The sequence below is a fragment of the Balaenoptera ricei genome, chromosome 1, assembly GCF_028023285.1.
Source record: "Balaenoptera ricei isolate mBalRic1 chromosome 1, mBalRic1.hap2, whole genome shotgun sequence".
Lineage (NCBI taxonomy): Eukaryota > Metazoa > Chordata > Mammalia > Artiodactyla > Balaenopteridae > Balaenoptera > Balaenoptera ricei.
The window spans coordinates 113,627,996-113,641,455 of NC_082639.1; the positions used below are offsets into that span (position 1 = coordinate 113,627,996).

The 13,460-nt window shown below is 52.3% G+C and overlaps 1 protein-coding gene across 6 annotated transcripts in view; it reads right to left on the reverse strand.

The window, feature by feature from the left end:
- The window catches only part of ARHGEF2 (Rho/Rac guanine nucleotide exchange factor 2), a 43,858-nt gene that overhangs the window by 6,542 nt on the left and 23,856 nt on the right, over window positions 1-13,460 (reverse strand). For all 6 annotated transcript variants that reach the window (XM_059933619.1, XM_059933628.1, XM_059933647.1 and 3 more), the window contains 13 exons: window positions 10,954-11,098; window positions 8,678-8,745; window positions 8,274-8,337; window positions 7,370-7,499; window positions 7,040-7,149; window positions 6,744-6,890; window positions 5,997-6,247; window positions 5,664-5,789; window positions 5,231-5,348; window positions 4,778-5,026; window positions 3,095-3,171; window positions 2,491-2,660; window positions 448-515 (listed from right to left, as the gene is read on the reverse strand). In XM_059933619.1, the coding sequence (XP_059789602.1) occupies window positions 448-515; window positions 2,491-2,660; window positions 3,095-3,171; window positions 4,778-5,026; window positions 5,231-5,348; window positions 5,664-5,789; window positions 5,997-6,247; window positions 6,744-6,890; window positions 7,040-7,149; window positions 7,370-7,499; window positions 8,274-8,337; window positions 8,678-8,745; window positions 10,954-11,098 (1,723 nt within the window). The remainder of the gene's footprint in view (window positions 1-447; window positions 516-2,490; window positions 2,661-3,094; window positions 3,172-4,777; window positions 5,027-5,230; window positions 5,349-5,663; window positions 5,790-5,996; window positions 6,248-6,743; window positions 6,891-7,039; window positions 7,150-7,369; window positions 7,500-8,273; window positions 8,338-8,677; window positions 8,746-10,953; window positions 11,099-13,460) is intronic.

Consider the following 13,460-nt stretch of genomic DNA (forward strand, 5'->3'; position numbering starts at 1 on the left):
TTATGTGGAGAGAAATAATCTAGGACTCTTATGTGGAGAGAAATAATCTACCTCGTGTAACCGACTGATTTTTGTTAATCTTTTTGTACAGCAGTTAGATCATACCCCAATTAATATAAGGCCCTATAGTAAAAAAGTAAGTTACTGTCTTAACCCTGTTATTCCTAGTTTCCCTGCCCAGAGGAAGCCACAGTAATAATATCTTATCTTCCTAGAGATATTGCACACACATATACAAAATACATATGACACATATCTATCCCCAGTATTTTCACATCAGTGGTAGCATATACTTTACAGTGTTTTAAACCTTGCTCTTTTCGCTTAACAATATATTTTGGTTATGGATCTACATCAGCCCTCATAGAGCCATCTCACTTTTTAGACAGTATTCCACTGTGTGGATATATCATAAATTATTTAAACAAACTCTGTGGGTGGACTTACTCTTGATACGCCGCAGGTAAGCCTCATCCTCTGTCTCAATCAGGGGGAAGTCCTCCCTGGATGGGCATCTGGAGGGATGACAGGTTGGGTGGGGTTTGGGGAAGGAAGTCAGGTTACACACCAGGAATCTGCCTACCCTCCTTCCCAAACGTGCTCTATTTCTCCCTGGTAAGCCTCATCAGCTCCACGCCCTGGCTTCATCCACTCCTGACTCTCTCCTTTTCCTAGCACTGATCATCTGCATCTACTGGTCTGTCCCTCTCCAAAGGTCACCTGGAGAGGTAGCATAGTGCAGAGGGACAACTACAGTTTTTGGCATCAAGCACCCTGGGCTCAAATCCTGGCTCCACAATTTACCAGGTGGTAACCTCTCTATTTCCTCATGTGAGAAATGGGGACAATATCTTCCTCACAGGTTTTCTGTGAGGATTAAATGAAATAATGTACCACTGCTTTGAACACGGCAGAAGCTCAATAAATCAATTATAATGAATAATATTATTTTCGCAACTACAAATATTAATATTATTAATAAAAAGGGCACTATAGATCTATTGTCAATGGGACAGGTACTTTGCCTTGTTTTCCTAGAATAGGTAATTTCATACTTTGCACGCATTTCTGAAAAATTTGTTCAAAGTCTTAACTGCAGAAGTAAAAAAAAAAAAATAGGTTTACATAGTATAAAGTGGAGAAGAATACATTCTCTGAAAGCTAAAAAAAAAAATCATAGGACTTCCCTGGTGGCGCAGTGGTTTAGAATCCGCCTGCCAATGCAGGGCAGATGGGTTCGAGCCCTGGTCCGGGAAGATCCCACATGCCGCGGAGCAACTAAGCCCATGCACCACAACTACTGAGCCTGCGCTCTAGAGCCTACGAGCCACAACTACTGAACCCATGTGCCACAACTACTGAAGCCCGCGTGCCTAGAGCCTGAGCTCTGCAACAAGAGAAGCCACTGCAATGAGAAGCCTGTGCACCGCAACAAAGAGTAGCCCCTGCTCGCTGCAACTAGAGAAAGCCTGCACACAGCAACAAAGACCCAAACCAGCCAAAAATAAATAAATAAAATATTAAATTACTTTAAAAAAAATCATAAACATCCTAACTGAATTTATTCTTCAGGCATAATCTTTGAGAATCCATTTTCAACATTTTACATGCACTTCACTTTTTTTATCACAACAGACACACAGTTGACTGCCTCAAATCTAATGTGTGTCCAACAGAAGCCAAAGATCTGCTGCTTCAGCACATGAAATGATTTCCTTCTTGCCTCTGTTGTATGGAGTTTGAGTTTTGCTCCTCTTACCACTAGTATCAATGCTTTCATTTTCCTCTTTTTCTTTATTTCTTTCTTTCTTTATTTATTTTTTTTAATTTTTTTTAGCTGTGTTGGGTCTTCGTTTCGTGCGAGGGCTTTCTCTAGTTGCGGCAAGCGGGGGCCACTCTTCATCGTGGTGCGGGGGCCACTCTTCATCGCGGTGCGCGGGCCTCTCACTATCACGGCCCCTCCTGTTGCAGGGCACAGGCTCCAGACGCGCAGGCTCAGCAGTTGTGGCTCACGGGCCCAGTTGCTCTGTGGCATGTGGGATCTTCCCAGACCAGGGCTCGAACCCGTGTCCCCAGCATTAGCAGGCAGATTCTCAACCACTGCGCCACCAGGGAAGCCCCTCTTTTTCATTCATTTTTAGAAAATAAAGGTAAAAGACAGTACAATCCAAATAATGGCCCACTGCCTACAGACTAAGATGTTAATGGAGGTGAAATTGTACTGCTGGCTGGCAGGTATGCCAGAATGTGACAGCTTAAAGTATTCCTTTAGCTTGTCAGCTCATGCTGCATTTGGAAGGTGGTTGCGGTCGTCATCACATAAAGTGCGACTTTACAGGACAGTAGAACATAGATGACATTTCCTGCCTTGGGCCATCTTGTCTCTCCCCTGGCCTCTGCCTCCACCTCTGAACCCTGGGTTCCATTCCTGGGAGTGCTGTGGCCTGGGGCCTGAAACTGCAGGTACTGTGACGCCATACACACACTCACACTCGCACGCTCTGCTGAATGACGCGGATCCAGGTGCTCCGGTCATCCCGGGATGCCGTGTGGACCTCATACATCTCAGGGGGTGCCGCGCTGATCAGAAACATCCCTTTCTCCTGGTTGGCGATGTCCCGCACGATTAGATTCTGCAGTGACACCACCGAGGGCTTGTCCTGCCAGTCAGGGGAAAGGAAGGATTAAAGCTGGGAATCCTGACCCCTGGATATTTGAGTCTTCAGTCCTTTTGAAATACCCAAAGGATTGAAGAGTCAGCCGAGAATACAAGTTAAGAACCCAGGCTCTGGTGCCAGCCAGACAGGACTTAGAAACGTTTGTGACCCTTGACGATTTAATTAACTTTAAGCTTTACTTTCCTCATCTACAAAAAGAGGATAATAATGGGCCTTCCTCACAGGTGTAAAAGTGCCTGCATACAGTAACAATTTGTCTTGGCTATTCTTATTTCTCCTTATTATATTATAGTAATGGTTACAATAACAGCTGTTTGACTCTAGAGGATTCCAGGGTTCTTCCAGGCTGGGGTAAGAAAGCAAGAAGGGCCTCAACACTTGTCTGTGCTGAGGAAGAAGAAGGTAGAAGGTCTCACCAGGGCAAGAAAGATGTACTTCTGGTCCTTCTCCTGGAGGAATACCAGCACATCTGTCATCAGCAGCATGAGCACATCTGGCAGGAGGATAAAGGCAGGAGGACAGTCAGCATTATAGAGTGTCTGAGCAGCTGTTTTTCTTTCTCAAGGACCAGGTCTAACCCATTAGGTTAGAGCTCCTGTTTCCCCTCTTCCTGACCTCTCTCCCTCTGGTTGCTTCCTCCACTTTTGCAGACCTCCACCTCTCCCATTCTTATAGCTCAGAAATGGGGGGTAAATGCATGTGCCATCAGATAAATCAGCTTCTTGGGCTAGAGGTGCCCATAAGCGATCATCCAATGCCTGTGGAGAAAACCCTCTTTATACAACGAATGCGGGTTTCTTAACCTGGGGTCTACAGACCCCCTAGGATGTCTACTGTTGGGCTTCAGAGGCTCTGCAAATCCTCTGAAGTTGCATAAGCAACTTTACATATTAATATATCACACATGTGTATTTTTCTGTGTGAAAGGGTCCAGAATTTTTGTGAGGGAAAAAGGATTCCCAGAGCCTTTCAGTTCCATGTTGAACAACTGACTAACATAAGACCTTTTTGGATATTTGGTCTAAGCTCCCCCCTACCCCAGCATATTGCCACTTCTCATTTTGTGCTCCACAGGGAGGGGAACAGTTGGGTTCCTTATCCAGCTCTCCCACCACTGAACAATCCCAATCTCCTTCAACCCCAGCAGGCCCTGCTTTGATTTTCCTTCTCTGCCCCACCTTCCAGGCTCTCAGATCCTAAGAGGTCCTGTGCTTTAAGACTTAAGGGGAAATAAAGGTCAAGCCCAAGAAAGTTGGATGTCACAGTTGAGAAGACACACACTTACCCTTTGCCCTTGGAGATCTTTCTAAGTTGTGGGCACACAGAAGGGGAGGGATGTCAGAAATAAAGCTCTCCACCCTTGCTATTTTTAACCCCCCCATGCTTTATATTCTTAGCTTCTGCGTGGGAGGGATGGGAAGGAGAGAAAGGGATGAAGGAGTGGCTGGTGAAGCCTGCAATACTCAAGCCTACGGAGTGGGGATTTCATGACACAGGACAGAGGTGCAGGCAGACTCTGGCCTCAGGTAGCACGGTATACTTCTGCCCCTCATTCCTCACCCCCACAGCCAAGGCCTGCAACTCTCTTGTCTTGATTGAGGTAGGAAAGCGTTGGCCAGCGCAGTCTGGGAAGAGAGCCTGGGAAAAAGTGCCCCAGCCCAACATGCCCCGCCCCCTTTTCTCTTCTCCTCAGCCCGCCCTTCCCTGGGCTCCGCCCCCTCCCGTGGGCCTTCCCTAGCTGTGTTCCCAAAGCTCCTGCCCATTCCCCAGCCCTGGTGGCTGGGATTCCAGCTGGTAGAACCAACTACCCTGATCTTGTCCTCTGCTCCTGGAATTTCTCTGTTTTCCTCATCAAAACCGGTAGCTTTCTGGGCATGCAAGAACCAAAGAAATGAATAAATACTGACAAGGAAGTCCTTGTATCGCACGTGAAATCCAGTATTCAGACTTTTGTTGCAACAGAGACCACGTATTTTCCTCCCACTGGGTCTCACCCTGGGTATAGGGCTGCATTAAAAGAGGTCCTAAGGGCTTGGATGCTTCTCCTTCTTTATATCTGACCGCGGACTCTTGCCTGGCCTGCCAAGCTGACCACTGACCTTTGAAGCGCCCAGTAGCTGTCTTCCAGAGCAGGCAACCATCGTGGATGAGCTTGCGCCGCAGAAGCTCCTCTCGGCCAAAAGGGCCCTTGCCAGGCACCGGGGTCTGGGCCCGAGGGTCCATACGGTTGTAGATCTCCTGCAGGCGGGCCCCTTTCTCCAGCTCGTGCACATCCTGGTCTACGTTGGACAGCAGCTCCTTCACCAGCCCCAGTGCCGTCGTCAGGTCCTGGCGCTCCTCCTCGATCCCTGACACCGGGAGTCAGCATGACGGAGGGATGGCTCAGCCAAGCTTCAAGCCAGCCCCAATTCCCACCAATCTCGATTCCCACCTTCAGAGGCTGCCCAGCATTCCACATCTGACCCTATCCCTCCCCCCTTGGTTATCCCGAGCCATTTCTCACCCCAGATAGCCCTCTCCCACCTTCCTCCCTCCCAGGCTCTTCCTCTCACCGTGGGAATGCTGCAGGATCCGGTTGATGAGCACTGGGTACTTGGTGATGCGCTGAGTCACCAGTAGGATGCACTCCTGTACACCATGCCGCTTCAGCACGGCCGAGCGGGTCACTTTCTACAAGAGCAGAGGAGGGCTCAGGGCCAGAGTGGGGCCCGAGGGGAGGGCAACAGAAAGAACGCTGGAGCGTTCTTGGAGCCTAAGCCCTGGTGCCGGCCCTAACTTGGCCATTTACCTCACACCGGTCGGCGTAGGTGACCCAGTCTGGAAAATGGGGATGACAAGGTCACAGGTTTATTGTGAGGACCAAAGTAGCAAAAGCACTTGCTCTACTGCTATGAGGGGCTGCTGATGGGATCCACGAGCGGATGTGTCCACAAGGGTTGGGCCACTAGAGGAGGCTGAGTGTGGGTCCTGGAGAGGTTTGCTCACCCGGATGAACTGCTGAAAGCGTTTGTCTCGGGCATATAGCTCCTTGTAGAGCTTTAAGGCCTTGGTGTGGCGGCTACAGAACTCCGAGTAGGTCTTCCGCATCTGCTCTGCGCTGGGACCTGAGAACTAGAAGTTGGGGGAGCAGGGCTGGGTCAGCATTTCCCCAAAAGCCAAATCTCATCCCCAACACCCTCTGGCCTCCCACCAAACAGGCGGGCTTCCTGCCTCTCCAGCTCTCTCTGGCTCCACCCCCTAGAGTTTCGAGATGAGAAATGCCCACTCTAGTCACACCTCCTCCCATGAATGCTGCCCATGGGTCCTGCCTTTTCTCACCTGGCTGATGAGCAGGTCACCCAAGCGATGGATGACGAAGTTCCGGGTGCTGCCAGGGCACAGGGCCTGGCGTCGGCGTTCTAACATCTGGCTGAGGAAGCGTGTATGGATGTCACTGAGTTCGTCCACGCAGGGGAACAGGCCCTGGACCACTCCCGGCTCCAGCTGTAGCTCTTCCAGCATCCCCGTGCGGAAGAGGCGGGTCATGATCTTCAGGGTCCGCACGTGGTGTAGCTCTGTCTGGATCAGCTCTGTGGGTACGATGGGACACATGGCCTCTACCCTGGCTTGGCCACAATTGGTGGGGCCTAGGCTGGGGACCTCAGGGCTCATTTGAGGTTTTCAAGATCCCTTCCAGGTTAACATTCTGCATTATTACAATCTTAGATCATTTTCTAATCATTTTTTTATCTTTATGCCGTGCCATCTTAAGCTATGAGCTGTTTTAGGGTCAAGAACCATGTGTCCCCTACATGTCTAGGTTTCCCACAGTTCCCAGTACAGTGTTGGAACAGGCAGAGAGGAAAGACTAAGAATTGACCGGAAGGAAGGGATAAAGAAGGGCTTTGGAGGTCAACGGCCCAAAAGGTAGGGGCCTAGTGGCTACTTGTGGGGACGCCAGGCAGGGTCTTGAAGGCCAATGGGATAAGAGGGAAGGGTCTTGAGAGGTAGGGGCTGGCAGAGGAAGGACACAAAGAAACAGGACTGGTGACAAAAGAGAAGTCTGGGGTGGTCTTCCTGGCTCACCATAAATGACATCCTGCTGCTTCATCACCTCCTTTTTATGCTGCTGCAAGAAGTTGCTATCCACAGCAAGGCTCCAGGAATCAGCTGCAAAGTCCTTCTCATCCATCTCAAAGTCACTCATCAGCTCATTGTAGATCACCTCCGCACCTGGACGTGAGTGGGGGAAACAACTCGGACCCCAATTCTCTTCCCTGGGTCCTGGGCCCTTCTCTAGATCCCTTCCCGCCTTGCCGTTCCCAGGACTGCTCCCACCTGCCCCTCATGCCCTGGTCTCCCTGAGGTCCGGGCACAGTCACCTTCGTCGATGAGGGACTCCACTGACAGGGTCCGGTTCCGCATGTTGAGGGAGTCTGTGGACTGTGAGAGGATCCGGCGCAGCCCCAGGGGAGACTCATCGTTGAAGTGTCTGAGGGGAGGGGAGCCTTGTTGCATCACCCGACGACTCGGGCAAGAGTCCCCTTCCCGGGTGGGGACCCAAGGTGGGATCCCAGAGGCAGTCACCCCAAGTTCTCCTTACCTGTCTGCCTATAATTCTGAACTCAGGGATGGGAAAGGCCTCTCAGCCCCCCGCCTCCACTGCCATACTCTGCCTGCCTGGCTCCCCCCTTCCCCAAGCAGAGGCTCACCCAGCAATGTTGGTGGTGGAAACACTTTTGGCTAAAGACAAGGAGGAGCGGCCACGGCGGGAGCCAAGCAGGGACTGTCGGAAGCTGTCGGAGGGGTAGATGGCAGAGCTGGGCCGCTCCCGAGTGGTGGCTGTCGGGGGGATACCAAGTAGGCAAGCGTCAAACCTGGTGCCTTCCCAGGATTCAAGCCTCCCAGGCTCCTCGACTAGAAGTGAGGCCTCCTCTCCTGCCCCACCTTTAGCCCTGTTCTAGTCAAAGAAAGATGATAACAGTAATTCTACCCGTATGTTTGTGCAATACTTTTAATGTTTATAAAGAGCTTTTCTTGCCTTATCTCTTTCCCGCCACAAGACTGTGAGCAATCTGCAGCTCAGGACGGTTAAGAGACTTGTCTGGGGTGACTCAGCTAATGGCTGAGCAGAGATTCGGACTCTGGTCTTTTTTTTTTTTTTTTTTTAACATCTTTATTGGAGTATAATTGCTTTACAATGTTGTGTTAGTTTCTGCCGTATAACAGAGTGAATCAGCTACATGTATACATACACAGACTCTGGTCTTTTTGACTAAGCACCACGCTCTTTCTGTTACACCAGATCTGTCTGAATTGGCCCTTGACAACTTCTGCCAACATTCCCAAGTGCAGTGTAAATAACTAATAATAATAATATAAGGTGTGACCAGACTCAGATGACCAGCCATCCCAAGCCTTCGTCCCCATTTGAATTCTCCTGTCCTGCCCCTAAGCCCAAGAGTCCGGACCTCCCTTATGACCCCACCAACAGCATCCAATTGAAGAGAGGAAGGCACTGTGCCAGGGAACGACCTCAGGGGGGCAGCAGAGCTCATGGGCTGAGAGGCCTGGGGTCCAGGGTCCTATGGGGGCTCCAGCATCCTCACTACTCACTCTTACTGCGAAGTGAAACAGACTGCAAGGCAGTGTTGTTCTTCAGCAGGGCAGCTTTCTGTTGCTGTGAGACAGAGAGCAAGAGAGAGACACCAAGAACAGCTGTCACCCTAGGGTCACCCCCATAGGCCCAGGGCAGGAGCTGGGTGGCTGCCCCCTAGGGAGAAAGCTGGCACGATGGCTAAGGGCATCAGGGTGGCTGAGCCCAGTGCTGAGGGGATGTGTCTACAGCAACAGGCTGGCCCCCTCTTGCAGGGCCTGTGGCCTGGGGTGGAGGGTCTGGGCTGCCCCCTGGTGAGGAGAGGGGTTGAGTAACACAGGGTGAGGAATGAACGGAAAAGGCATGAGGGTACCGCACACTCACTACCCTCTCCCCCAGCCCTCTGCCCTCCCTGCCATCTCACCTTCTGCTTGACCTTGGTACAGTTGGCGAGGGTGTCTTTACAGCGGTTGTGGATAGTCACATTGCAGGCTGGGAGGGTGGGGTAGAGAGGGTGACGGGAGGGCCAGGTGGTACGGGGGGGACACACCCACATGCAGACACCCATCTCCCCATGGCCACACAGCCTGAGACTCTCCCCCTTCCCAGACTCCTCGGCCATCGCCGCACCCCAGTCCCTCTCCTCCCGCCTCCCCCCTTCCTTCAAGCAGGAGATGAAGTGAGGGGGTATAGGTGTGGACCGCAATTAAGCCATCAGGAGGGGTAGGCAATCCTGACTCAGAGATGACCTGCGAGGTGGACTAGAGGGAAGAAGGGGTTACTGGCTGCCAGAGATGAGCTCAAGAAGCACAAAGGTGGTTGAGAATGACAGATGGCAGAGAGGACGCCCACGGAACAGAAGGTGGCACAGGAGCAGCTGGGATGGGAGCTAGGGGCAGAGAGGGGGAAATGAACATCCCCTGAGCTTGATCCTAACCACCCCTTGAGGTAGATTCAATGATCCTCATTTTATAGATGAGGATCCTGTCTCCTGGAGAGGTTAAACCATCTGCCAGAGGTCATACAGCTAGTGGTAGAGCTGGGGTTTAACTCAGGAGTGTCTGTGCACTTCCTGTTGAGCCATACGCATGCCCACAAACTCTGGCTAGGCCTAAGCAGTGCTAAGGCTGATGGATCCAGCGGTAGAGCGGGGGACAGGCCATGCCCTGCCCCTGCCCGACACGCCTGCCTGCCTTCTACACTGCTCAGCTATGCTTGCTATGACTCCAGCCTCCCTTCCGGACCCGGGGAGTCTTGTTCCCCAAGTAAGGTAAACCCACAGCTCCCACACTCCATCTGCTTCTCCCTCATCACCCACCCCACCCTGCCATGGGGTAGGAGAGAAGAGGAGAGGAAAGGAAGAGTAGCTAAGCCTAGGCACTGGGACTACTGGCCGTCCCTTTCCCCAACATGCCCTCACAGCCCTTGGCCGTCTCCAGCTTCCCCTCCCCCGTCCAACAACACCGGAAACTCTGCTAACTCCTTCAGACAATACCCAGCACCGTGCTTACTTCCACAAATACAAGGCGAGCAGGGTGGGGCAGAGGGGCAGACAGAAGTGGGGGCTGGAGCTGCGTCCACCCCCCCCCCCCGGAGAGCTCCCTTCTCCTACCCCCAGCACCCAGTGTCTCTGGATCGAACCTCCGCTTTCCACCTGCTCTCAAAATAGCGCTTGCTGCCCGCCTCCCTGGTTCCCCTGGCAACAAGCTTCCAGATTGGGAATTCTGTCAGGTCTCTAGAGGGATCTAGATTGGGGTTCCCTCCTCATCCTCATAACTCTAAGTTGAACAGTGAGGAAGTAGGAAGCCTCGCTGGTTCTTTCTGGGGTTCCTTCGCAGCTTCCATAGAGATTTAGAAGCTAAAGCTTTTGTCCCTCTGTTCCGCCGTAGGCCACAACACCTCTGGTCCTGCGTTAATCAGAAGCAGCTCTTTGCCATGAATCTGGGTGCGGAGGGGGGTGGGTAGACAGGGCAGGAGCCCTCCGTGTAGGCATCTTGGGGAAGGAAGAATTCGTTGCTTGTACTTACAAAATACAGGACTACCCTTAGATGTAGGTGAAGGTCAGGAGTTCTATCTAATCCTTATTCCCCCAACATACACATTGCTGCCATATTCTCTCTTTCTCACTGTGTACCAGTCAGACTAGAAATCTGAGACACGGGGGTCCTAATCCCTAATCCTCTGCTTCAAACTGCAGAGATTTAGAGATTTCAGGCTCCCCCCAGTCAATAGAAAGGGAAGGGGCACGGGGACCCTGAAGTCCTGAACACCCAGTTCTGCCCAGGAAGATCGGCAGAACAGCTGCAAGGCCAGCAGCTTCCCACCCAGCTCCCCTATTTCCGCCCCCCCATCCCACATACACACAACATTCCTGCTCCTTCTCCACTCAGTTCTCCTGACCCTCAGCAGCTGTTCAGGGAGCTGGGGGATACCCAGCGGACGACAGCTGCAAGGGGAGCCACCCCAGCCTCCCCTCCCCCATATCCCCAGCTAGTCCTGCTTAGGACATATTCTGACTGCCACTACCCCTAGACATGAGGACAGGGAGAAAGGGATCAAGCATCTGGCCCTGGCATTTGGGCCCTGCGGGGGCTCACAGAGGAGAGTGATCCTTATGGATCCAAGGTAAAAAGAATGGATAGAAAGATTAGGGTCAGTGGGCGCTGACTCAGAGTGACATTCAGGGTCCAAACAACTTACTTGGGCAGATGAGGGCCTCCTTGGCTGTGATGCTCTTGTTACAGGCATAGCACATGGTCATGCCCGAAACGGAGATGGTGGTGAAGAGGTGCCCATTGGTATAGCGGGCGTCCTTGGCTTCCTTCATTTTCTCTTTTTCCCGGGTCTGTAGAAGGGGCGAGAGAGAGGAAGTGAGGCTGGAGGATGCCAGGGTGCCTGAGGAGTCCAGAGACACAGGCCGAGGGCAGAGGCAAGGGAGCAATGCCTGCCTGAAACACACCACTTCCTGAAGCAGAGCCTGCCGCGCTGTGTCAGAGGCAGCTGTCCAGGAGTGACCAGGCCAGCCCCGAGGGCCGAGTCGGCCCCTGACCTACCTGGCCCCTGCGGCTGGGCTGCCTCCTGTTGCCGCTCATCTCCCCGGCTCTAGACCTCCGCGTCCTCACTCCACCTCCCAGCCCTAGCTCTGCTCGCCCCCGAGCTGCTGTACTCCCTTCTCTGTGCCGGGGGAAGATGCGCAGAGAGGAGGGGAGAGCAGGCGAAGCAGAAGGTGCCAGCTCACCAGCGCTTTCAAATCTATGGGAGTTAGCTCCTCTTATAACCATGACAACCAGTGTTGGAGCCGCTATCTCCGTGGCAGTGGCAGTCACAGTGGGGGGCAGGAGATCCCCTTATTAGATTGGCTGAAGGGGGCAGAATGCCTCCACTGCCACCCCCAACCAGAGGTCAGGGTCCCAAACCTCTGACTCTTCCACATCTGCTCAGCCAAGGTACACGGGGCCTCTCTGTGGGAGGCAGCGTGTCCCTTGCTAACCTCGGGGCAGGAGGAGCCTGGTTTCAGTCTCCAGTCACTTGTCCTCTCTGGGATCTTTAAGAAAGGAAACTGGGCCACCAAGGTCTCATTCCCAGCAGGAAGTCTATTCTGTAGTCTAACTTTTATCCCTCTCATGCTACCCTCCAAAACCTAGGATATCTCCCTTATTCCTCCTCACCCAATTAGTCTAGGAAGTCCTTTCTGGCATCTACCCTCCATCCTCCAGCGGCAATGTCGGTTCCTCCTGCTCTGGTCTCCATCGAGATGGGGCACACTCTCTGGGCCCTTCCACAGAACCTCAGAGGCTGGCATTTCCCATCAGCTTTCTCTTCTCCTGCTTCCCCCTGACCTCTGCAGGTCAAGTGATACTCCCTGACCTCTTTCTGTCCCTTCTCAAGCCCCTGAGCTTTCCCTGAAACTGAGGAGATGAGAAGATGGGACACCATGCTTTCCACCTATTCCAGGACCCTCCTCAGTGGTCACCTCAGATCCCTGATTTTCCCTCCACTCTTAGAGGACTGACAGCAGGAAGAGGAGCTGGCAGGACCACTCCCTCCAAGGATTCCCTGCCTCTCAGAAAGCGAAGAGCGAGATCCTGATGGCTGAGGCTGAGGGTAATGAGCCCCAAGTCAGAGGACACTGTCTGGGGCCCCAGGGCAGTGAAACAAAACTCAGAGGAGAATCCTCAGCCTGGACCTTGGGTGCCCAGTCCTGACTCTCAGCTGAAGCCACACTAGCAGTTAAGAGGTGGGGGAGGGGAAGAGACACACTGGCCTGGTGTGAGCGTAGAAAAGGGAAGTGTGAACGGGCTGAGTCAACAGCACAGGGGCCAGAGGGCACTGGACTACGATGCCCTAGGGTCTCAGGGCTTCCTGGTAGCCCAAGATCCTTCTCTCTCCCGCTTACCCTCAGAAGCTCCAGGTTCATCTGACGATGAGCAGAGCCTAGGTCTTCAGGTCATTTCCCACCCAATCATCCATTTTTCTTTTCTCCTCTCCTCCCATCCTCCTCCTCTTCCTATATCATAGTCTCCTTCCCATCCCCTGGCCTCCCTCCTCTCCCACATGGCCTCCCACCTTGGCTGCCCCTTTTTCACCCTTGCTTCTCTTCTACTGCCCTTGGCCTCTCCCTGCCCTCCTCCTCCTAGACCTTGTCAAGAAAGCTCACCAACTTTTAACTCTAACCTCCCTTTTTCTATTCTGGTACCTACCTATCTGGACCACTAGAAAATTCTCCCTTTAGTCTAACCTCCATCTGCCCTGCTCCAAATTATAGTTCTTTAGGAGATCAAATCCTCCCCTGAATAACAGCCTTTATAGGATCTCAAAGTTCAAGTCCAAATAGCTCTTCTTACTGCCCTATAGTCTGCCTTCTCTTCTCCTCTCCTGCTCTCCCAACCTTCTCTATGACACAAATAAAAAAGTTTGAGGACTTACTATGTTTGAATTAAAAGTAAGCAAGCAAAAAAACGTGAAAATCATATTGAAAGAGCAACATGGGGAGGGGCAAATTAGGGGTATGGGATTAAGAGACACAAACTACCATGTATAAAATAGATAATCAGGGAATTCCCTGGTGGTCCAGTGGTTAGGACTCCACGCTTTCATTGTTGAGGGTGCGGGTTCAATCTCTGGTCAGGGAACTAAGATCCCGCAAGGCACGCAGCGTGGCCAAAAATAAAAGCAAAACAAAACAGTAACAGATAAGCAGCAAGGAT